This window comes from Orbicella franksi, chromosome 4 (assembly GCF_964199315.1).
Source record: "Orbicella franksi chromosome 4, jaOrbFran1.1, whole genome shotgun sequence".
Taxonomy (NCBI): Eukaryota; Metazoa; Cnidaria; class Anthozoa; order Scleractinia; family Merulinidae; genus Orbicella; species Orbicella franksi.
In genome coordinates this window covers 7,579,133-7,601,801 of record NC_138148.1, presented here as the reverse complement: position 1 = coordinate 7,601,801, position 22,669 = coordinate 7,579,133, and the positions used below count along the sequence as shown (strand labels likewise).

Sequence of the window (22,669 nt, the reverse complement as noted above, 5' to 3'; positions counted from 1 at the left end):
TCAGGAAATCGGGAGGAATGCAATTGAACATCAAGTGTAATTAATTCAACTTGGATTCTTTTTGGTAGCGTTTCAAAAGCACATCAAACCGATTCAATTCTCGTACGGTAAGGCCATTAGTCTTTTTCCCAGCATAGATTACTGAGCACTTCTTTTAATTATGAAGACAATAGTGCCCGGTTGATGATTTTCCTTAATCTCATTACCTCACTTCTTAGCAATGTAGTGTTGCTGCAAGGAGAAATTTGATCTGATCACTCTTAGGGCGTACCGGAGAAACGCAATGTTAACCAGGAGAAGGGTTTATTTAAGGGAGTATATATAAAAAAAAAAAGAAATCCTATTTAATATGTAATTTATTCGCCAGGTAATCATGTAATTTTTTGCTTTTCCGTTGCGGAATATTTCCAAATTATTTGAGCAAGAGCTTATTTTTGTTACACTTTTGTAATAAAGTTGATGAACTGGCTTCACGTTACGTTCTGTGTGCTTTGAATATCAGCGCTTTGACCGAAGTTGCCCCTCCCCCACCCCTTAGTCCCTTACCCCCTTTTCTATATGGATCTCCACCTCCGTGCACAGCTTCATCTTATGAATTGTCCCTCCAAATATAGATACCACGTGGCATTTTGGAATAGAAATTAATACAACTCGACTATCGTGGCATCTCAGTTGCTCAAAGCGTTCAGGGAGTAGGGAATTGTGATGAATACAAGGAATAATTTTGTGCAGAAACGTTGTCCCCTTCTCATTTGCGCCTGCAAATGACAGCAACTGGGTATAAACACATTTTGTAGTGATCTCCCAATTTAAGCTCTTGTAACGAATCGGCGAAGAGAGGCACAGTACTTCCAATTCTAACGCGTTTGAATATGCCAAATCATAACTCAGACAAAATTGATTGCAAGGCTGGTACTAGATCTAAGACAAAACGGCATGTATTTATTGGTCAATAACTAAGTACGGGTCTCCTTTATTCCAATTTTTTCACCCTTACTGCTCAATTTGTCATGCCCGTGTCGAATTTATTAAATATGCGAAGTGTCATAAGATTCCGTTGCAACTGTCGCACAAAAATATGGGAACCGAAGTTGCAATTCTTTTTAGTGAGGGGGCAAGGCTTGCCCCTTGCCTTTGCTGAGTATTGGCAAGTTTGGGGTCCCATATTTTCACGATTTTTTATCAGACTTTTATGAAACGTCGCATATCCATTAAATTAGGCACGATAAATTGATCTATCGAGGTAGTTTTGTGTTTACATGAACAATACAAACTAATTGTTCTCATTTCGTGACATCGGTAAAGAGATCCATTCGTTATACAGACTCATTTCGTGACATCTACATGTCGCTGGATCGCGTGACGTCCATTCCTTTCCAGACCCTCACAATCAACCGGAATTTTTGAGAACGCCTGTCAATATTGTCAAATGGCTTGAAATATAACTCTAGGACGTGCGACGAAACAACTGCAGGTAAAAATGAGTCGTGCTCATATGCTCTACGACAACAAACCTTTGGAGTCAATTCCTGTAACTCCTGTTCGATGGGAAAAGCGTTGGGAACCCGAGGAGCTTTTTCGTTCACAGAGGTTGGTTTTCTAAAGTGAGACAATGATAGGGGTGGCCAATGGTAAATGCGAGACTTGGCGAGACGGCGAGACTAGCGTTTTTCTTTGCGAGCCCGAGACATTTTGACTGTTTAGATTGCGAGACCGAGACTTATGTGTTTTCAGTGCGAGCGCGAGACGTTCAGACTCTTAAAATTCGAGCCCCAGATTTGGTTGAGAGCTACGAGAATGAGCTAGAATGAGCTTGTACAAAAGTCTTACAAAGGAGCCTTTCGTTGTGTACGAGACATCAGATCTAAAAAACAAACAAACGAATCGGGACTTCGAGACCTTTAGCCGTGGCAAAAAATCGAGACTCCGAGACACCTTCGTGTAAAACACGAGAACTGCGAGACGCACATAACCGAGAAAAAAAAACCAGACTGCGAGACCCATAAAATTCGACTAAAATTTTGCTAGACCCAGAGTTTTTGACGGACCATTCGCCACCCCTAATGATAAATCGCTTTAGTTTCGATCTTTTTCAACTGCTTATATATCCCCGAAAGTCTCCAAACTCCAAACTTTGCCAGTTTTTCAGGATTAATGAGAATAATAAATCCTTGTGAACAGCGTTAACTAAATTGTACCTGGCTTTAAGCTGCTTTACGACTGTCCGCTATTAGCAGAATGACGAACAAGCTCTGGTCTGAGAGATCAATGTACATGTAGAGACTTGGACAGTCAATATGCTCGCTCTCTCGTCAAGATGCAAAAGGGAAAGTGAAATGAAAAGGACGCGGGTTAATTGGGATGGACTGCAACAATTATATGTTTAAAGATGATCATTAAAATGGGAAATAAAAGTATATTATTTTAAAAGATTTAAAATTCAAGCTAGTATTGTGATTCTTACTTACTCCCCTAAAGACTTAAACATGCCAGAGTTTAAAGTTTTATGTGGCAGTTTTTGTTATGGAATAGTTCTTGAAGTTCCGTGTATATAATTATTTAATTATATAATTATTAATTTTAGTTTTGTCCTAGATAATCCACACCCACCCTCTTCCCCGTACTCCTGTTGGGACAGAAGCTGGCATGTTTGTGAGGGGAAAAAATCAATTTAATTCAGGGTGGGGGCATAATACCAGCACTTAAATATATTTTTAGGCAGTACATTTTCACTTGCTGGTAGCTCATCAATGGAGGGGGTGTGGGGGTGGGGAGGGGGCAAGGAGGCTGTGAGTGTAAAATACAATCATTATGGTGCTATTGTTATCTTGCATTTGTTTCAAAAGGCCTGGTGGTGTAATCATTGAGGGAAATATCCATGGACAATTGAGATTTTCTGTTACTGATCCATTCTCAGGTTCCCAGAAGGTATATCCGTTTATTATTTTAATCATCATATTTTAATCTTCATATTGAATGACTTCATGTCTTCTGTTTGATTTACTGCTTTCTTTAAACAAATTTAAACAGTGGCGTTATGTTGTGCTACATGTTGAGATTTCAAAAGCCTTGAAGAGAAAATTTGATTCAAGCTCTGGAAAGGAAATTGAACCTAACTACGGGAAGGACAAGAAAGTCAGCACTGGTTATTTGATGTCGTCTTACAGTAAGTCAGACCTCCACGAATGTATTTTCACAATTAAGATTGAAATGTTTGGAAAGGTGTTTTAATTTACAAAAGGACGTGCTTTTGAATTCACAGGACGTGAACTACAATTCTGGTCAAAAGTCTTGGGACACTTTGCACTTTTGCTAAGGTATGGTCTTTCTGTCCACTTCCTCTTATCACCCTTAACACAGTGTTGATGTTGATTCATTCAAAGTAGACCCACTATTCCAACATTGCTTTGGGGGGGGGGGGGAGGGGGGGTGGTCGGAAAAATTTAATAATGGCTTACCACTTCAAAATAATCATCACCAGTTGACATTTTGTGAAGTGTCTCAAGGACTTTTGACCAGGATTGTACATATCTTTCCCCTGGTGATCAAATTATCGTTGGATTTGAAAGTGATACTGAAATTATCATAATATTAAGTGAATGTGTTTTTAAACACATTCACTTAATATTAAAAATTATTGAATTATTGCTGTGTCCTTGTCTCAAACATACTTTCATAATTTTGTACTGTAGAGACTTCTGCTGCTGGTGATTCTGATAAAATTAACCCAGCTGAGGCAAAAAAGATGACAACAGTAGCAGAATTGTCAAGACTCACAGAGAACAAACTCCATGATAGTGGCAAAAATGCCAGTCAAGCCTTCTGGTGTGAAGAAAAATACATTGACAAGATGGAACTGCTTCAAGGAGACCATGTCAGATTAAAAACTAAAGGAGAAGGCCCATTCATCGGTGAGATTTGTTGTTAATAAATGTTCTTATTATTATTTCTTGGTCTCTTTTCCCCTGATATATATTTTTTAAATTGCTACTTCTTTACTCCTTCTGGCTTGCAGCTCTACCTGTTCACTTTAGCTGTGTCCATCTTAAAGAAAGTTTAGTTACAATGAAATAAGTGAATTTATTTGAGACCAGCAAGACAGTCAGATCTTACAGTGGGGCTCTCTTGTGAGAGCTGTATAAACAGAACCAGGAAATAAAAGGAAAGAACAAATAACAACAAATTGTCTGAGCAATGCTTACCTCACAAAAAGTGTTCTGACCACTGACAACCTGCAAGGCAACTAGTGTCACAATATCCATGGCTGTAAGACCATGAGTATCTGCTAATTGCTAATCATCGAACATAAAACCTTAGTCATCAATATATTAAAATAAGATTCTTTTCTGCTTCAAGAGTTCATTGTCAAACTTGAAGATAGCAGTGCAACTGCAACAAATTACACTGGAGGGGAGGGAGCAGGTAGCTCTTGGACAGACAAGGTGATGTCATTTAAAGGTCGACAAGAAATTCCACAGGATGAAGTAGCTGAAGCTGATGATGATGAATGGGTGAGTGCCTTCTTTTTTGGGAAGCAAGATGTAGTAATATGACAGCAGGGGATGCTGAGATGATGACTTGAAGCTTGATTAGATCAGACCTCTAGTCAGTTATGATGGCAATTTAAGAGCTTAATATTATATAAAATAGCATTTTAAAATCAGAGATGGTGAATGTAGTTGCAATACCCCCCTTGGCCCTATTCTCTCGTAAGCCTCCCCATCCCCCACCCCCAAACAAACAAAAAGTAAAGTGTATATTTAAAGGGTATGGCAAACGTTTAGAAATATTTTTAAAATCAGTGGTTATCTTTCAGGATGACTGAGTACCTGTAGTCTCACAAGTAGTGAAAAACTTGCAAGCTGTCACACTAAGTATGTCTTCTGTAAAAGCAACAAGAGACCAAGGAAACTGATCAGAAGTTCTTCAGGAGGGCAGTTCAAACTCTGATTGTAACCCTTGTTTCTTTATGCAATGTCTATTCAGCCAAACTGTCATATGCCCTTGATGGCCAGATTCAAGAACTATTCACAGAGTTCACGGAAGAGCATGAATGCTTCAAAATAAACAGGTTACCACATTGATCCATGAATGTCAATTATAATTATCTTGAATATCCATACAACGCACTATGTGAAACATAGTTTACGCTAGATCTACTATTATTAATAAAAATTAAATAAAGTTGTACTCAAGAACCGTATAACATTATAATAATTATTATTAATCATTCTCATTGCCAACTCTGTGGAATTCAGTTAATTATGCTAGACTGGCATTCACTCACACATCAATACTCTATGCGATGCATGGTAAATTATTATGCAGAATTACTACTGCAGTTAAACTTAGCAAAATGTTTCAAAAATTTTGTGTCACTTCAACAGTACAGGGAATAACTCCTATAATTAAGCAGCAATCCACTACCAGAATTTAAATTGAAATTGTTAGTTAAGTGGAGCAACACTAGACTATAAAGACTTCTCAAATAGCTGTCAGTAGTTACATAACTCATAATTAAAATGTATCAATACAACACTGATTTCACAAAATCCATGAAAAAATATCCACCACATCCTGTAGTCATTGTCTATAATACCTAACCAAGCAAAACAGATACAGCTGTAACGTTCATAAAAACTGTACATGTACATTATTCAAGGATACATGTAACTATACTTCATGGATTGAGTTAAATCATTTATACAATTTGTACAATTATAGCAGATACATGTAACGTCTGTACAAAATCCCACATCATTATAAAAAGCTTGATTTTTCTACCACCAGTAGTAATAAGCATTCTGAAATAAATTACTGCAGTAATTGAGAACTGAGATTCCTAAACAAGGCAATCTTGAAAGAATTTAATATTTATAATACTATTATTTTGGTGTTAGTTGAAAAGCAAATCTTCGTCCTCTGCATCATCCAATAGGTTTGCAGTTTGATCTGAAAACAAAAGATTCAGAAAGTGAAATATTTAAAATAAATAAGTTCTGGGTAAATCTGGGATCACGCTAAAGAATTCTTGACCAAGAAACCAACTGTACAATGTCTCTCCAAGTACCATTATCTCTCTTACTAAAAATTGTATGGGTACTTTGCAAATTTCTTGGAAGTCACTGATAAAATGTTGCCCTGGATCAGCAGGGATCATCTCTGTCAGTAGAAGGTGGCAAGAGGTAGATTTCCACCCTCTGTCACCTGAAGACAGTGGCCTGTTCTGACTCAACATGCAAGGCTTATGTGGCAACATAAGATTTGTATGTAATATACATGTAATGTAGCCACCTCTTAAGCTTATTTACAGTCTCTTCTGACAGCAATCTGATGTAAAAACGACTGAGAACCATGGCAAATACAAGTACTGTCAACATTTAGCTTCCATCCCAACAAATGTGTAGCTTCAACCGAACGAGGGAAAGGACTGTCTAAAACAGCAGTGGTGGATCTGGGAAGGGGCCCGGGGCCTCCTTATTTTGGGTAAAAAAAAAAATTGCAGAAGGAAGAAAAGCTGGAGGGGCAAGTAAAAAACACCCCCCCCCCCCCCCCCACTCCCCTTAGTTGGAGGTCTGGATCCACCACTGAACAGGTCAATATATATACCCTGTGCTTAGTAACGTGATGTTACTGAAATTTACTCATTGACTCTTACCATTAGTTATTCCTTTTGCTTTCTTTGCTTCTTCTGCCTTCTTTTTCATAATTTTCTTCTTTTCTTGAATTTTCTTAAGCCTAGGTAGCACATGAACATGTATGAAGAAAGTGAGACTTTACCAACAATATAAACGATGTGAACCCAGTAGTACTTAATGGGGGGAGGGGGACTTCCAACTTTGAATATGTTTTACTTGCAATTTCTTCCCTTTCCTCTGTGACTCCTGTGACTGTACTTTTTCTCTTGAACTTACAAGGAAATCCTATTTCTCCCAGTTCCTAGCACCTTTACATGTAAGTTACCAATCCCACGTCCCATCAACTGTTTTCCGCTTTCTACAGCCTTTCCACTACCTTTCCTCCTGGACTTCCACCCCTGCACCCTCTCCTTATTCAGTAGCTGGTCCAGTGTGACAGTCCAGCTGACAGTAGCCTCGAGAAAGACTGACACTGATTCAACTAACATCTGAACAACCTGGAAGAGCCTTGAAAAAGGTAAACTATAAAGTTGCACAAGAAATGACCACCTGAAAGTAGTGACCTTCCAAACGTACGTGAACATAACAAAACAATTTATTGCTATGTGTACACTACATGTACCCGGAGAGTCCCCCTCCCTTGCCCCTGAAAGTTGTTACAACTGAAAGTAATTGCAGGGGATGTAACCTTCATTCATTTGGAACTTCAGTGAATGTACTCTCATATGCAGTACAAACTCAGTTGACACACACATTGAGATGCACTAAAACATACATGAAGTTGTGGCCTTTTGGAGTGCTGAAATACCTCACAACTTAATGGTACCTTCCTTATACTGTATGATAAAGAATGCACACTGACCTGTAAAATTCTTCTCTCTCTCTTTCATCCAACTCTCCTATGATGTATGTTATTGTTGCCTCAATTTTAGGAATGATAACTGCAAATCACAAAGTATGGCAAATAATGCATGATGTCATAGTATGCTCAATCGTTAATTAACATTTGAACTTTCTTGCATACCAATTGATATTATCTGCCTGATGTGTTTACAACTAAATCAAGGAAAAGAAGTTTTCCAGAGGACAATCTCATCTTAAAACCAACCTTGAAATCAAAAGAAATTCTTACCATACTCAATAGCATTCACTCTCCTATTTGTGATTTTGATTGCCTCATCTAGAGTAATGAAGGCAGTCTGAAAAGGTTGAAATTACGAACAAAAGAAGAGTTAAATGAATTAGCTACATGTATAATAAGATCTAATATCACAAGATTGAAGGTTTCAAATTTAGTAGTTCATATAGGTTAGAAGGGATTAGCTAACTTCGAGAACTAAAAAGGAATTATAGTCCTTCACCTGTAGAGAGGCCAGTTCTACAAGCAGTTTTACAGCCTTTGCATAGACTTCCTGACACTTTCCAACCTGCTGACCACCACGAGACAAACCAGTCAGTTCATAACCTAATGGAAGAAAAAGATAAAACAGCGTTGGCCATCATATGGGTGACCTACATGTAAGCAGGTTGAGAGTTGTATGCCCAGGGAGTCCGTATTGTCTTCAGGATAAAGTATATGAAAACATATTATTAGCTGACAAAGGTCTTTGAAGCAGTAAAAGTTGCAGCAGGTAAGAAAGGTTCCAAGATGCTAGCATGACAACTTCTGCTCAAAGATTTTAAAGTTGATACCTGGCATGTGTGTCATAACAGCAATGCTCAAACATATTCCAGATGATGAATACATGCACATACAGTACTTAATAACTACAAAGTGGATGCACAATAGGCCAATTTTGATGTATTAAAATTCTAACTAGGTGCTGAGGGTTAGGAGAATAAAACAAAAGAAATCACATCAAGGTTAGGGATAAAAATTTTGATTTCTCATCTTATTCCACTAAGCTTGGGCACCAAATCTAATTTTAATACAATGTATATCAAAACAGGGGAATCTTCTCAGTAGGGGAATTGGAAATGATAATGATGACAATGATAACAATGGACATGCAATTACAGCTAATGCATGTACATGTACATTATACATGTATAGATGTCAATCCCAGATCGATATCACTTGCATGCCAATTTTGATTGCTTGTTCAATAAAGACAATATAAGTCAAGATGGTATCAGCTAGGCTAGTTCAATAACTATAATTTCATTTCATCACTGTCTTTTTCTGGATCATCATTTACATGTAGCATCGACATTCAAGCAAGGAACTGGAAATTTCCAAATCCAATAGTTCACTGACAGTACAATTGAAGATGCTAGTGGAAAACCCTCCTCAATGACTATTTAGGTAAAAAAAAAATTTTGTCAAAAGTGCCCGATTTTTTGCATGTGGTCTTCAATTTACTTACTTAACAATGCTTTGCTGTTTTTTTTCCCCAATTTGCTTTTCATTTTCGAGAAAATCGAAGCCAAAATATTGAAGAATCGTTGGATGGTGTGCAATGAAGGGAAACAACAGGAAATCATAACTTAAATTTGCCATGTTATATTAGTACGTGTTACGTGACGCAAGTGATTAAGGTGTGTGTGTGCGATGACTTTGATTATCCAGGGTAGACAGGGTTAACAAATTACAAATTATAAGTCCATAAAACCACAAAAATTATATAACAATAGTTCATCAATGCATAAAACTTACTGTTGGTCCCATCAGCATATGCTTCAAATATTGGTAACTGAACACCTTAAATGGAACCAAAGGAGTAATTTATATCATGCTGTTACCAAACATGACAGCAATACCAGCAATAATTCCACAAACTCTTGGACAAGTGCAACGTACATGTAAAATATATATGAAATAACAAGAACTAAAATAAGAAAAGATTTGAGACTGCAAATCTGAAAAAAATGTCAAGACTTAGAAATTATTTTTATATGGGATGAAATGGTAACTTGGGGACACACACACACAAAATAACTTAGAGCAGCTCTTGAGTGTGTCAATAATACATGCACATGTAATTGTTGTAGGTTACATGAATAATAATACAGTCAGTTATATACATGTACATGTAACATCTGTACCACTTACACCATGTTACAAATTTTACATACTTTTTTAAGTCAAATAAATGTATCTATTAAGATATCTATTAAGTATTGTCCTATTTTAAAGTTACTGTCATACTCTACCAGCAACATTGTCTTTCCTGAGACGAATCTTTGTTTGTGCCTTGTCAACATTCTCCAAAACAACATAGCTGAAAATGTAGAGGGTTTTATGTACAATGTTGAATTGTCACAAAAACGTCATACAAGTACAATATTATGATAAAGTTCAATAAACTCGTAAAAGATTGCCCCAGGAATATCTGCACTGTTGTATAAGTTATTGCCAACTGGGTTTATTCAGTTTTCTCATTACTGTAACTCAAGACCAGTAGACTCATTGTGCACATCAAAATTCATTTAAATCTCTGATTTTGACAAAATTCTAACTACTGTAACAGTAAGTCAGGAATATATCGATCATTCAATCAATCAATCATTCCATTAGTCAGTCTGTTAGTCAGTCAGTCAGTCAGTCAGTCAGTCAGTCAGTTGGTCAGTCAGCCTGTCAGTCAGTCAGCCTCTCAGTCAGTAAGTCTGACTCAGTCAGTCTGTCAGCAGTTACTCTGTCTGTCTGTCAGTCAGTCATTTAGTCAGTCAGCCAGTCAGCCAGTCAGTCAGTCAATCAGTTAGTCAGTCAGACAAATATCGATCAGTCAATCAATCAATCATGCCATCATGTAGTCAGTCAGTCGGTCAGTCAGTCAGTCAGTCAGTCGGTCAGTCAGTCAATCAAACAATCAGCCACTTAGTTTAGTCAGTCAGTTACATGTAGTCAATCAATCCATCCTTTCTTCCATCATGCAGGTGTTACATATAAAAAAGGCAGCCATAATGCTGATGAAACTGCAGTAATCTAATTACTTATCTAAATCATTACCTGAAATCCCCAGCAGCAAAGTTTGCCTCAGCTAAAGAGAAAGTTGCTTCTCTCATTACATCACCCATCAAAGTTTTGGTCTTTTGATGCAAAAACAAAACGGAAAGTTAAAAAATTGATATTTAAAAGTAACATTTCGTGACATCTACCTCCCACTCTCCACGCTTACTTCTATGATCTGTTTAAGGATTTTCCTGAAGCGCATCGTCAATGCATCGGATTTCTTTTTCAGAAGACTGTGACCTTTCTGTGCTCCCTTCAGACGAGCCTTCATCAACGTTAAGGCCCTAGCAAACAATGAAATATAACCCATTTTCATTGACATTTCCATCATAAAAACTCTTACTACTTTAACTAGATTGTTTGCCTTACATTCTTGAAGGGAATATGTTCAGCCTGTCTTTTCCTCCCCCAGACATATTGAGAAAAGCGCAGAAATATTCAACCCTAAATCTTCTCTCTCTTCCTCTCTGTTTCTTCCCTTGTACCAATGTTTAGCTTGGCTACCAAGCCTGTTTCGGGCAATCGCCCGCGCTTAGTCAGCGGATTGTTGCAAAAGGAAGAATTCCCGGATCTTCTTTCTCTCTCCTTATGCCACGTCGCCAGCCATCTTGAAAGCCGTATTGATGCCAGAAAACGACACATTTATCTAGTCTTTAAACGCTTTACATTTCGAAATGAAGGCATCTTCACTCCTCGTAGTCTTATCTGTAGTCTTATTGAATTATTTTGCCCTAGTTAGCACTCTTTCGTTCACTTTACCACCCGGTCAAGAGAAGTGTCTGAGAGAAGAAGTTCATAAAGATGTTTTAGTCACTGGTGAATACAGATTATCAGAAGCTCCCCATCAGAAAACGCACTTAACGGTGAGTATTTTTCGAAAAGGCGCAATTATTTCATGTTAATGCGGCTTCTTTCCAATCGATAATGGTGCACAAGTTGATTAAATTTTCGCATGAACTTTGTTATCTGGCTTACTGTGCATTTAGCTTATGCGTGTGGTAATCCCCTTTTATAGGTAACTGATTCTACCGGGCATGTCTTGTACAAGAAAGAAGAAGCAACCAAGGGGAAATTTGCTTTCACAACTGATGACTATGACATGTACAAAGTCTGTGTAGAGAGTGAAGGTAATCAGTGGTAAAAATAAGTTACAATGCTGAAACGGGGGTATTCCATACTATGTCCACAACCCCCTTAGCTTTCCCGCATTGCAAGATAAGTCAAAATTCTTCTTCCTTGGAAAAAAGGATCAAATTGCTGACATAATGTCCTCCACATAAATAACCAAGTTTTCTTTACCTCTTCAAGAAAAAGTCTTTTTTTCCTGTAGATTTTCCCAGAAATATACAATAAAGATGAAGCAGTACTGAAAGAGCAATAACCCCCTCAGTATGACACTTCAGAAAATCTCATCAACAGGGAGGAAGGGAATTTATAGTGGAATGCCCCCCCGCAAACTCATAATTGTACAGTGGTCTTGTTGGAAACCCCAGATCTACATATGAAGCTGTTTACAATTTTTCTCATATTACCCTATTACAAGAGCAGCACTCTCAAATATGATGGGATGTAAAACTGTATGCCCAATAAATTACTGTGAAGTTGTGCCATTTTTAGATGAATGGCTTCTTACAAAGTTTGAAGGCTAGAGGAGAAAATCTTTGGCTACCAATCAAGTTGAATTTTACCAAATGTGGCAATGGGCTATGTTGGTACTATGATATCATTTGAATAAAATGAAATAAATTACAATATTTAGAGAGGAAGGTGCATATGCTACAGCTGTACATGTATATTAAGCATTTGCATCCAAGCTTTAGGTTTCAGTTCTGTAAGTAACTTAGTATAGATCATTTTCACTGTCACGCAATTAAAAAAAATCGAAAACCATCCAGTGGAAAAAGCTGTGAAGTTATGATGTTATAGAAGATAACTAAATAAGACTTTTCTCCAAGTTTTAGGCCTGTGCGTTTCCCCAAACTTCAGATATTCATCGAAATGTTTTGCAGATATTTACAGAGCCCAGTATGAAAACGCCATATTGGTGTACCTCCGTTGTACACCAATATGGCGGCCGGAAAATAGTGTAAACATCTGGAACTTACTTTGGCTATCTAGGCAACTGATTATCAGTACTGATCAAACAAGCATTTACATAAGCACTTTTGATAATGCTCTAACTTCTGAAAAGGCTCAAAATCATGAGATAAGTATACATTTTTCGACAAACTCGATCTTAGCCTTGTGTCACACACCTCCATAACCCTGAAATTCAAAATGCTCTGGATTCCAAATGAAGCACGCTATTGAGCTGTAAAATTGTAAACAGATATAAATATACTGCTTCTTATGCCTGATAAGGATAAAAACTTTGGTGGCTCTTTAGTTTTGGATTTTAGAAAGTGATGACGTCACGTGAAAATGATCTATACTGTTTGAAGGATAACTACATTGTAAGGATTTGACACTTGCCAATGCACACTGTACATATTAAACATTTACAGTGTAGGGATAGGTTTCCCAGTGCAGCCTCTACGTTTAATTCCCTGTCTACAGAGTAGTATAAGTACACAGTTACATGTATAAACAGACATCTCTACATTTTGGCTCTTTTTACACTCAGGAATGTCTGTCTGGGTTTCTATACTCGAGAGTGTACTTGACCATCAAAGAACTCATTTTCTGTTGATGCATTGTAGGGCAAGCTGGAGGAGGAGTTGACCGTGAAGTGTTCTTGAATGTCAAACATGGTGTAGAAGCAAAGAACTATGAAGATGTAAGTTACTGTTGGGGTAACAGTGTTATTTGTAACTTACCAGCCGTTTGAACTGCAAACCCAGGTTGCCCAGATTGAGATCACTTGATATACAGTACTTGTACATTGTTTGGCATGAAGATCCCATTTTTAGGTTGTTGTTCTTAATATTACATGTATATCTTGATTTGAAATTTGTTAGTTTTCTCCACAACAATGTTCTTACATGTAGTTATACAAGTAAATCAAAACCTAATTGACAAAAATGATAGCGGGGCACCCTTTGTTTGCTTGTAACTGCACCATTTGTTTGCTTGTGACTGATTCTTGTGCCTCAATTGCAGTTAGCAAAAGCTGAAAAGCTCAAACCAATGGAAGTTGAATTGAAGAGGCTAGAAGATTTAGCAGATGCAGTTGTTAATGACTTTGCTTACATGAGACAAAGAGAGCAGGAAATGAGGGACACAAATGGTGAGGAATGCCTCAGATCCATGTTACAATATTGATACATGTATATCAAACCTGGCCTGTTGTGTGTCATGTAATGAACATTAAGATATTGTGTGAAATATAATACCATTTTGTTTTACATGTAGTAATTCGGATCTGCTCATTTTCTTTGTTTTGCAGAATCCACATACTCCCGTGTGCTGTATTTCAGTGTTTTCTCTATTCTGTGTTTGTTTGGTCTGGCCACATGGCAACTGTTTTACCTGCGACGATTCTTCATTGCCAAGAAGCTCATCGAGTAGCTCTGGAAATTTGATGCTGAACCATTACAAACTTGACTATCATGCGAGCTCTTGCAGATGTTTTGTGACATTTTTATGAATCGTGCTGGCTCTGATGAACTTGTCACTGGGTTTGGGGTATGAAGCCCCTAGTTATGTGTTCTGAACTAACTTCAGCAACATGTGTGACGTTGCTTAATTGGTTGGACTTTCCTACAACCACTTCTATCATTGATGCCAAGATCTTGGGAACTTTACAGAATAGTATTGGCTGTATAGTTATTGTAGGTACATGTAACTTTTGCATGCAGACAAGGAGGAGATGAGAAACAAGCAGTCACGGCAGGGAAATGACCATTGTGACGAAGCGAATCCTGAAGGAATCAAATTAAATTAACTTGATATGTTTACATTCTGACCACCTAACATTCTCAGAACCTCATAGAAAATTAATAAATACTACTGTTAGTAGCAATGTTCACTGTTGCAACTTTGTAGATACAGTGGGGTGCCTAGCAAATATCTCATCCACAAAACTTGGTTGAGCCTTAGTGGTTTGTTACCTTAGTTGGTGGCATGACTGTTGACAAAGTCAAAGCACTACATAATTGTCTGTGCTTGTGTCAGGTTTTGATCTGGTGATGCAAATCAGAAACTCTCTGAAGTATTTCAGTGGAGAAAAGAAGAGCTAAGCCCCACATTTCCATATCACGATGTAGATATAGAACTAGTCTGAGGTGTTGACCTAATGATGTCGCAAGCAAAGAGAATTTAAAAAAAATCGCAATGAGTGAATTTCATTTCTTTTCCTCTCAGTGTACTCTACAAGAAATAGAAAACATTTTTCTTAGTTTCTCTCAAGTCATAGAAACATTGAACTGATAATTGCCTTTGAATTGTGTTCCCTTAGCATTCCTCATTCGATACCAAATTTCCACGTGTTTGTAAAACTCAATTAGGCACTTTTTGACAGCAAATTCTATGTACCATACTTTTTATTTTCAGAGAACAGTTCCTTTATTTTAAAATGAGTGAGTGAGTGAGTGACTGGTATTCACTGCGACTTCAATAAATAATTACTAAATAATGATAAGTAATAAATATGACTTAAGAGAACACACGTGAACTCTGGATAGTATGTGTTGTGAGTAGTATGTTATGTTATGTGTCTGACCTTGCTCAAAAGGTGTGGCTTATGAGCTCAGTAATGCATTACACCAGTAAATGTTAGCTCGGGTATCAGGCTTTTTGAAGGTAGGGCAGAAGGGGGAAGGGGAAAAAAAAAAGAACGTACAAATGTAAAAGAGAAGAAAAGGACCTCTGCTTCTCTCCTCCCCCAACTTCCTCTCCCCTTAGGAAGGCCTGGTACTTGGGGCAGTAAAAAGGGGGTACTTGTGGGTTCAAATCTGGCTGAAGTCCTTGTTATTACTTTTGTCAGACTGATTTTCTTAAATTGCATTGACTTACTTATATTGAAATTAACTTCCTCGGCCATTTCTTCAGTGTTTAACTACCTTGCTTTACCTTGATAACCTTGTCTATGCTATTTTAGAATAATTTGCTCATTTTACAGACAATCTGCATGTGAAGAAAAAAGTCTTCTTGCAGCAAATCCCGAAATAAATTATAAATTGACTTACAAGAGTTAAATAGCTGGTGGTCTGTGGATAGTATTATAACTTGTATAAAAAATACATGCCAGTTTATTGTATAATAACTACAGGTCAACCCCTATTAAACAGCCACCCTCAGAGAAATGGATAGTGGCCACTTAAAAAGGGGTTGGCCGCTTAATAGAGGTAAAAACAATAGAAAAGCGCTTGTCAAGACTTTGATTACTGGCCGCCTAATGGGGGTGGCCGCTTAATAGGTGGCCACTTCAAAGGGTTGGACTGTAATAACAAAAGTTTTTAAATATTGTCGATAATATTGTGTTGTACCTGAATTTGAAAATTGATTTATTATTACAAAACACTGAAGCTGACTCAGTAAATTTTGCATTGATTTGAATTCTTAATTCATCCCATATGAACAACACATACTGGTGGATCAACACCAGAAATTGAAGTAATGAGAATGCGAATAATTTCTTATCAATATAAAGAATTACACAATTACTGTCCATAAAAATTGGAACAATGAAATACTATCCAGATCTACATTGTGTAGAACTTTCCAGAAAATAGCTATACCTCCCCCACAGAAGTGAATTTTTTTTTCTAAGACCCCTTCCCCCCCAACCCCTCTCTGGAAATTCCAATTAACCTTCATACATTCTTATAATTTTTTTGGTCTTACAGAACCCCAACCCCATGCCCAGGAAATTTCAATCCTTTCAGTGGTTGGGGGGTCGGGGGGGGGGGACGCAGAGTATGGATATTTCTTGAACTGCACATTGATATTAATACAAAATATTTATTAATTAAGAATTATTGTTGGCAGTAAGGTGGAATGACTTGTGATACTCCTCAGACAGATGGTAATCAGCAGGAAATGAACACAGGGTCTCCAAGCTTGATGATTCCTTCACAGTCTGGAGCCATTTGTATCCCAAAGAATGGAGCATTGCCATGCCTTGGATCTCTGTCTGGAGGCAGTCTTGTCCTAGTTATGAAATCAAGCAGTGAACAAGAATCACAAACTACAGCAAGTACATTGTGCATCTTAGTGAGTGCTTTTATGTAGTTGACAACTTTCTGATGGGAAGAATACTTTATAGAGTGTGTAATTATTGATAACAATTTACTGTAACTTGACAAGTCTTACTTGAGAAGTCATTACACCAGTAGACCAATAGGCCATGTTTGATATATCAATATTCTGACATGGCTATGAGGCTTTCAGGACAAACCTGTAGTAAATTCGGTGTTTTCTTTGTTTCCAAGTCTCTTTTGAGAATTGTGAGACAAATGAAACTTTAAAAAATTGCAATTTTGAGCCAAAAGCCTTGGATCCATGTTAGAATATTGATGTATCGAATGTGGCCCAATTGCAATTACATGCACTTGAGAAGTCATATACACCAATACACCAATATTGCACATGCATGTAAGTGACAACAAATTTGAATAACAAATATACAAACTAAGGTTAAACCCCCATGCTTATGTTTCCAGGTAAATTTAATAACAATTTCTCTCATCAATGCAAGTCTTAAAGGTTTTCCAGTGTGTAAATTTGCAATTTAGTGTCATTACATTTTTATGCAATTGGTCAAAGTAAGTACTGCCAAACAAAATCTGTGTAAAAAAATGTACCTTCTTAAAGTTGTCAATGGTTCCAATCCATTCTTAATCCCTGTTTCCGGATCTATAGTGGTTTGAACACACCTTGAGAAAAAAAGAAAGAATGATTATTTAGGCTGTTCATTGAAACTTTACTAAGTGACTTCCAGTTTCTGAGTAAGAAGATGAATATTGCCTAATTTTTCCTCCTAATGATCTGAAGCCCCATGCTGACCCTTTCCCATTCTTAGGCCTATTCAAATAAATCAGAAACACACTTATATGGGACCTGAAGATGAAGCAGGAACTTTTGCATCATATTGAGCTGGAAGTTCTCAAATAGCCTAATGCTTGCCTACATGTACATCGCTATTAATTATTTTATAAACTAATTTTCAGATTGCACTGGCCATATAAATTATAGTGACTGAGATCACTATAATTTTTAATCAATATTTACAATTATAATCATTTGATAAGTCAATGGTACCTTCCACAATCTTTAAGTGTTCTGAACCTCACATCTGCAATCTTCAGTATTTTCTGAGACCAGTTATCCTTTGATGGAATCATTTATAGAGAACCAATGCACTAATTCTTTTAATAAATATGGTACATATGTCAAAAATCTAAATATTATACTTAGTAAATTTAATAACATAAAAACTACTTCACAGTGTTGATAAATAATTAGACATGGTAAATTTAGGTGTAGAAAAAAATGAAAGGTTCTTCATATTTATTTCGCAAATGTGGGACTTCAAAAATCTGAGTTGCCGATGGGATTTGAACCCATGACATTTAATATGTTCACCAGTCAGATTCTGCAACCACTGAGCTACAGTGAGATTCATGGTGAGTTGGGCTGAGCATGAAAACACAAAATGGCAAAAATGATGATAACAGTCAATGTGGGATATGGGTGTATCTAAGGGTTAAACCTTACAGTTATAATTGAGAGCTAACTTCAGTCAAGTCAGTGATATTAAGCTTACTGTAGTGCCATTTTGACAATTTGCCATTTCGTGTTTATATACACGCCCTGTAACACCGCATCCTGTGTCATGATAAGAAAATAAAGATAGTTTTTAATGGTTTCTGTATGTTGGAAACTTTACAAATAATTTGCATGCAGAGCTCTAAGTAGCCTAAATGCTAATGGCTGTGGCCCTTTACATGCATGTATCTGCATAATTTTATGGTAAGGTAAGGTATTAGGTAAAGTCTGCATACGAGCCAAGTGGCTCATCAGGCTGGAGCTTATCCCAGTTTCAGTAGCCTGAATCGACTAAGAGTATTTCTACTCCCCCCTGGATGGGATGCTAGTCCATCGCAGGGTTACCCCCCAGTGTTAAATTTGCAGGTACCCATTTATACACCTGGGTGGAGAGAGGCACTGTGAGAGTAAAGTGTCTTGCCCAAGAACACAACACATTATGTCTCTGGGCAGGGCTTGAACCCGGACTGTTCGCTCCGGAGTCAAGCTCACTAACCATGAGGCCACTGCACGTCACACACAGTGTAACTAGCCTAAATGCTAATGGTTGTGGCCCGTTATCTGCATAATTATATATTGTGTGCATATTTCAATCTGAAGCCTTAAGGAGTAATTAAACAGATTAAAAACAAACCTCTGCAAAAGGTTCTGTGCCTCCTATAATAACATTAGCACGAAACCTGTCCATACCAACTGGGGTTGGGAGAATGTTATTCACTGCCACTAATGATGACTCTGTGGTCATGTGATATGCAGCAAAGCTTGCATATCCCACCTGGATGAAAACAATAAAATTATGGCATTAAATGCATAAGTCATTAAATTATAAATCATTTGTTTTAAACTGCCATGGATCGATCAAGAAAATTGCACATTTAAAGCTTTCTTGCTTGATTATTTTGACTACTGACACTGCGTTCAATTCAGTTTCTGCAGACTGCTGCTCTCTGTGGATTAATAAGGTGGGCTCAGGCACAGACTGTGGCTGGGACCCCAGAAGAGAAGTGGTCTGTTTTCTACCCCCTCCCCCTCCCCTGCCCCCCCCCCCCCCCCCCATCTTGCATCTCTAAGGAGCCTCGATGACAACTCCACGTTGAGCTGGGTCCCAGGTTGAGCACACAGGTGAGCAGCTGTGGGATGATTGGCGTTGCTACTGACAGTATAATGTAATATAATGTACAGTAAAGAAGTGGCTAATAATTAGTAACTTAGGGTGGATAAAATGTCTAAATGTGACAGAACCAAAGGTAGGTGGATTCGAACAATTCCTTTGAATGCCAAGTTGTCAAAGGAAGAGCAAACAAAGATACTATGATTAATAGAGAGATTCCCTCATTAAATTAAGTTTGCGATTGTACAATGTTATGAACATGTATTAATACCCTGTCTCCTGGTTGAGCTAAATCTCCCCACTTTGTATCCTGTGTGGAATCACGTGGCTCATTAAGCTGGTACAATTTGCAACCTGGTTTGTCCAGTAAAGTTGAAAACCAAGCAGCTGCCTCATCTCCTGCATACTGACTTTTGGATGAAATCCTAAGCACCCTATGAGATCACACCATTGATAATATAAATAAACTATTTGAAATATCTGCCAATAAATATTTATTTATTAACCTTAATATATGACATAATAAATTATTTCAATGGAGTGCAATCATTTTTTATTAATGCATTTGACCTCCAATCCTGTCATTCAGTCATATGTCTGTTTTTCTCTTACCTGAGGACTTTATATTCCTGAGTGTTGAGGTATAATGGGACTCTTAGGGTGTCAGCCATGCCAGGAGCATTAAGGCAAAGCATGTCATCCTCAAAATGTGGAATAACTCGAGATAGTACAGGCTTCTCAACAGAGTTGATGAATTTGTCATCTCTGTCTACCACAACCCAGTACCTTGTGGAGAGAAATGAAGAAATACGCTACATTAGCTATGGAGAGGCCATGCAATTCTTTGGCAACTAACTTTCAGTAAAGAGGGAATGGGAACGGGAATGGCATTGGGTGCAGTGGGGTGGGGTGGGGTGGGGTGTATGGGGGAGTGGAAGGTGGGACAGAAGAGGGCAGAAAGTGGGAAATCTTTTGCAATTTACTCACAACAGAACATTACTTTCAAGAGTAAGCCGGGCCCAGCCCAGGGGTGGGGGGGACTTCCATATAAAAAGGACAGGGTGCTTGTTGAAAATTTTAAAAGAACCCCTAAGAGATAACAAAATCCTGTTTTATGGGCGTGGTTTGAATTTTTTTCTCCCCAAAGAGGTACTGATTCTTACATAGCACTTTATCTCCTGTTATATTTTTTTCAGTTCAATACATTAAAAGGTACCGCAAAAGCTCCCACTGTGGACCTTTTAAGGCTGAACACACTGAGAGTTACCAAAACCGCTTTTTTAACCCCTACAAGTACGATGAGCACCCCCATCCCTTTTATATGCAAGTTCTCCCCCTGCTGGGAGCCTGGCTGATTAAAATTAAATTTTTCTATGGCCACTGTAAGGGAAGTGTATAAGAGAAGAGTCCACTGAAAACACTCTTGCCCAACCCCACCCTCCCTATCATCCTATGAAACAAACACAAGCTACCTACTCTCCTGCCAAGTCCCTGTACCACTTTGAATTGAATCATGATAATTGCAAGATTTTTCTTTTTGAACAGAGTGGCATGGTCCAAGCACAGTTAGTGTTCTGCTCATGGATTTTTTTAGTTCCTATGCTAAGGAGACCCATATGGCAGAGTTCCCTGTGGGAGGATAGTGGCTGTTAAAGGCTAATTAGAGGGAGAGGGAGGGTAGTGGTAAGCCCACAATCCTTAGGGGTCATCTGTCTTACCCATGAGATCAGAAAAACAGGGAGAGAGGTTGAGGGAAGGAAGTTGCACTGGGAGAGGATGGTAGGATAAGGGCTGGGGGGAAGGAAGGGTTGGAGGTTTGGGAACTTTCAAGCTGCATGGAACATATTTATGCTTGGCAAAAATCTAGTCTAGGTAAGGTGTTCTTTCTGTAAGTCTCTAAAAGAAAAACACAATATTAGACAGTAAAAAGGGCCTAATACAAAAGATAAAGCATATATTCGACACACTAGAGTTTCATGAAGCTATTTTAACCGCGCGGGTTTGAAGCCTCTTGTACTACTAAACTTTCATTTCTACCATGCAGAACACGTTATCAGAGCTCGCAAAAATGAGGTAGATCATAGGCTCACCTCGGTTATCAGCAGACCTAATTCACGATTTTCCAAATTTCAAGGTCTCCGAGGCAATGCTTATGGCATAAGCTTAATGGTTATGTAGTTTGTATGACCTTGTATGCGTGTTTAATTTGTTGAATACTCTGGGCCAAGCCGATATAGGCTTACATGCGTAAAAGCGGTCTTTTGCATAATAATGTTAAGTCTATAACATTCCTACAAACAAACAAATAAACAAACAAATAAACAGACCTGTCAAACTGTAATCCTTCTGTTAAACAGTCCGCAGTTTCAAGCGAAATTCCCGCACAAGACTTGACCGGGTAAATAAATAAGCCTGTTACATGGCCGATTTGTTCGTAATGCTCAATCTTTCTCAGTTGCCTCTGTCTCCATCTGTAGTACGCAAATGCAAGTAAAGGCAAAGAAAGAGGAATAGTAATTGTCCATATTCGTGAATGAGATGTTCCCATTTGAGTGAATTGTCAGTTGAATCGTCTGCAAAGTCGTCTCTCAACTCTCTAACCCCGCTTCTCTGTGTTCTGTAAACTAAGCGTTGCGTGACGCGTTTGCGTAACGAAAGGACCAAATTTGCAAACTCATTCCCAGTCCCTTACTTTGAAACAACGGCGGTTGTTGCACGGTTCAGTAATCAAGAGCTCGTGCATATTATTATTATTACTAGTAATAGTTATCACTAAATCTGTCCCCGCTCTCTGTTATTTCTGCTGATTGAAAACAGTAATATTGAACATTTTTGTATGAACTAAAAATTTTATTATTTGTGTGTAAGCTATATCACTCATACCGGTGTTCCAGTAACTTAGGCATCTTACCATGAATATGATCCAAACAATCAACTAAGTCAACTAAACCAACACATTCTGTTTAACTCATTCTAGCACATGATATTCTTTACATAATACTCTCACGAAGCATTTACAGCAGAGCAGTTTACCACATCTCGTTAGAAAAGACGCAAAAAGTACTTTCTGCGGGGGCACTTACAACTTCTAATATCACATTGCACTGCGTGACGCTAAATTGCATTCACCATTGTGTATCCCTAATATTTACCATCTGAACCAATCTAATTTCAGAGTTACCGGGCTGTGATACAGCTACCCAAACGCAGTAGTACTTAGACAGACTTATCTGTTCAGTTTTCGGAACGTTAAACCGTCCA

At 37.9% G+C, this 22,669-nt stretch overlaps 4 protein-coding genes across 6 annotated transcripts; 2 read left to right on the top strand and 2 right to left on the bottom strand.

Annotated features, from left to right (window-relative positions):
- The first annotated feature begins 1,391 nt into the window (after positions 1–1,391).
- On the top strand, positions 1,392–5,005 carry LOC145484454 (arpin-like). 3 transcript variants are annotated; one of them, XM_081463078.1, is made up of 6 exons: positions 1,392–1,590; positions 2,847–2,928; positions 3,031–3,166; positions 3,693–3,911; positions 4,357–4,511; positions 4,817–5,005. In XM_081463078.1, exons 1-6 carry the CDS (start codon positions 1,481–1,483, stop codon positions 4,823–4,825), a joined length of 711 nt encoding a protein of 236 aa, XP_081319204.1. In that variant the 5' UTR covers positions 1,392–1,480; the 3' UTR covers positions 4,826–5,005. The 3 variants fall into 3 exon arrangements, with proteins under 3 accessions (XP_081319204.1, XP_081319203.1, XP_081319205.1); XM_081463077.1 differs by having other exon boundaries at positions 4,357–5,005; XM_081463079.1 differs by lacking the exon at positions 2,847–2,928 and having other exon boundaries at positions 1,458–1,590; positions 4,357–5,005.
- An 83-nt stretch (positions 5,006–5,088) lies between these two features.
- LOC145484453 (V-type proton ATPase subunit D-like) lies at positions 5,089–11,093 on the bottom strand. The gene is made up of 10 exons (XM_081463076.1): positions 10,960–11,093; positions 10,757–10,874; positions 10,588–10,667; positions 9,792–9,859; positions 9,295–9,339; positions 8,000–8,103; positions 7,771–7,837; positions 7,501–7,579; positions 6,659–6,738; positions 5,089–5,952 (listed from the first exon to the last, which is right to left on the bottom strand). Exons 1-10 carry the CDS (start codon positions 11,004–11,006, stop codon positions 5,897–5,899), a joined length of 744 nt encoding a protein of 247 aa, XP_081319202.1. The 5' UTR covers positions 11,007–11,093; the 3' UTR covers positions 5,089–5,896.
- Positions 11,094–11,171: 78 nt separating this feature from the next.
- Positions 11,172–15,498, top strand: LOC145484459 (transmembrane emp24 domain-containing protein 10-like). Its single transcript, XM_081463081.1, has 5 exons — positions 11,172–11,453; positions 11,606–11,717; positions 13,290–13,366; positions 13,690–13,816; positions 13,976–15,498. Exons 1-5 carry the CDS (start codon positions 11,265–11,267, stop codon positions 14,095–14,097), a joined length of 627 nt encoding a protein of 208 aa, XP_081319207.1. The 5' UTR covers positions 11,172–11,264; the 3' UTR covers positions 14,098–15,498.
- A 578-nt stretch (positions 15,499–16,076) lies between these two features.
- LOC145484440 (mitochondrial amidoxime-reducing component 1-like) lies at positions 16,077–21,962 on the bottom strand. The gene is made up of 7 exons (XM_081463063.1): positions 21,736–21,962; positions 20,021–20,194; positions 19,680–19,842; positions 18,932–19,072; positions 17,791–17,858; positions 17,334–17,405; positions 16,077–16,680 (listed from the first exon to the last, which is right to left on the bottom strand). Exons 1-7 carry the CDS (start codon positions 21,954–21,956, stop codon positions 16,560–16,562), a joined length of 960 nt encoding a protein of 319 aa, XP_081319189.1. The 5' UTR covers positions 21,957–21,962; the 3' UTR covers positions 16,077–16,559.
- Positions 21,963–22,669: the final 707 nt, after the last annotated feature.

Bases quoted from the DNA above. Each gene is read 5' to 3' on its own strand.
- LOC145484453 (XM_081463076.1), bottom strand. From the start codon at position 11,006: ATGTCTGGGGGAGGAAAAGACAGGCTGAACATATTCCCTTCAAGAAT. The intron at 10,668-10,756 runs GTAAGCGTGGAG...TTGCATCAAAAG, and splicing joins TCCTTAAACAGATCATAGAA to ACCAAAACTTTGATGGGTGA. The intron at 5,953-6,658 runs GTAAGAGTCAAT...TTTTGTTTTCAG, and splicing joins AGCAAAAGGAATAACTAATG to ATCAAACTGCAAACCTATTG.
- LOC145484440 (XM_081463063.1), bottom strand. From the start codon at position 21,956: ATGGGAACATCTCATTCACGAATATGGACAATTACTATTCCTCTTTCT. The intron at 20,195-21,735 runs GTCTGTTTATTT...TCTCTCCACAAG, and splicing joins GAAGGATTACAGTTTGACAG to GTACTGGGTTGTGGTAGACA. The intron at 17,406-17,790 runs GTACCATTGACT...TTTTTTCTCAAG, and splicing joins ACACTTAAAGATTGTGGAAG to GTGTGTTCAAACCACTATAG.
- LOC145484459 (XM_081463081.1), top strand. From the start codon at position 11,265: ATGAAGGCATCTTCACTCCTCGTAGTCTTATCTGTAGTCTTATTGAAT. The intron at 11,454-11,605 runs GTGAGTATTTTT...CCCCTTTTATAG, and splicing joins ATCAGAAAACGCACTTAACG to GTAACTGATTCTACCGGGCA. The intron at 13,817-13,975 runs GTGAGGAATGCC...TTTGTTTTGCAG, and splicing joins GGAAATGAGGGACACAAATG to AATCCACATACTCCCGTGTG.
- LOC145484454 (XM_081463077.1), top strand. From the start codon at position 1,481: ATGAGTCGTGCTCATATGCTCTACGACAACAAACCTTTGGAGTCAATT. The intron at 2,929-3,030 runs GTATATCCGTTT...AAATTTAAACAG, and splicing joins CATTCTCAGGTTCCCAGAAG to TGGCGTTATGTTGTGCTACA. The intron at 3,167-3,692 runs GTAAGTCAGACC...TTTGTACTGTAG, and splicing joins TTATTTGATGTCGTCTTACA to AGACTTCTGCTGCTGGTGAT.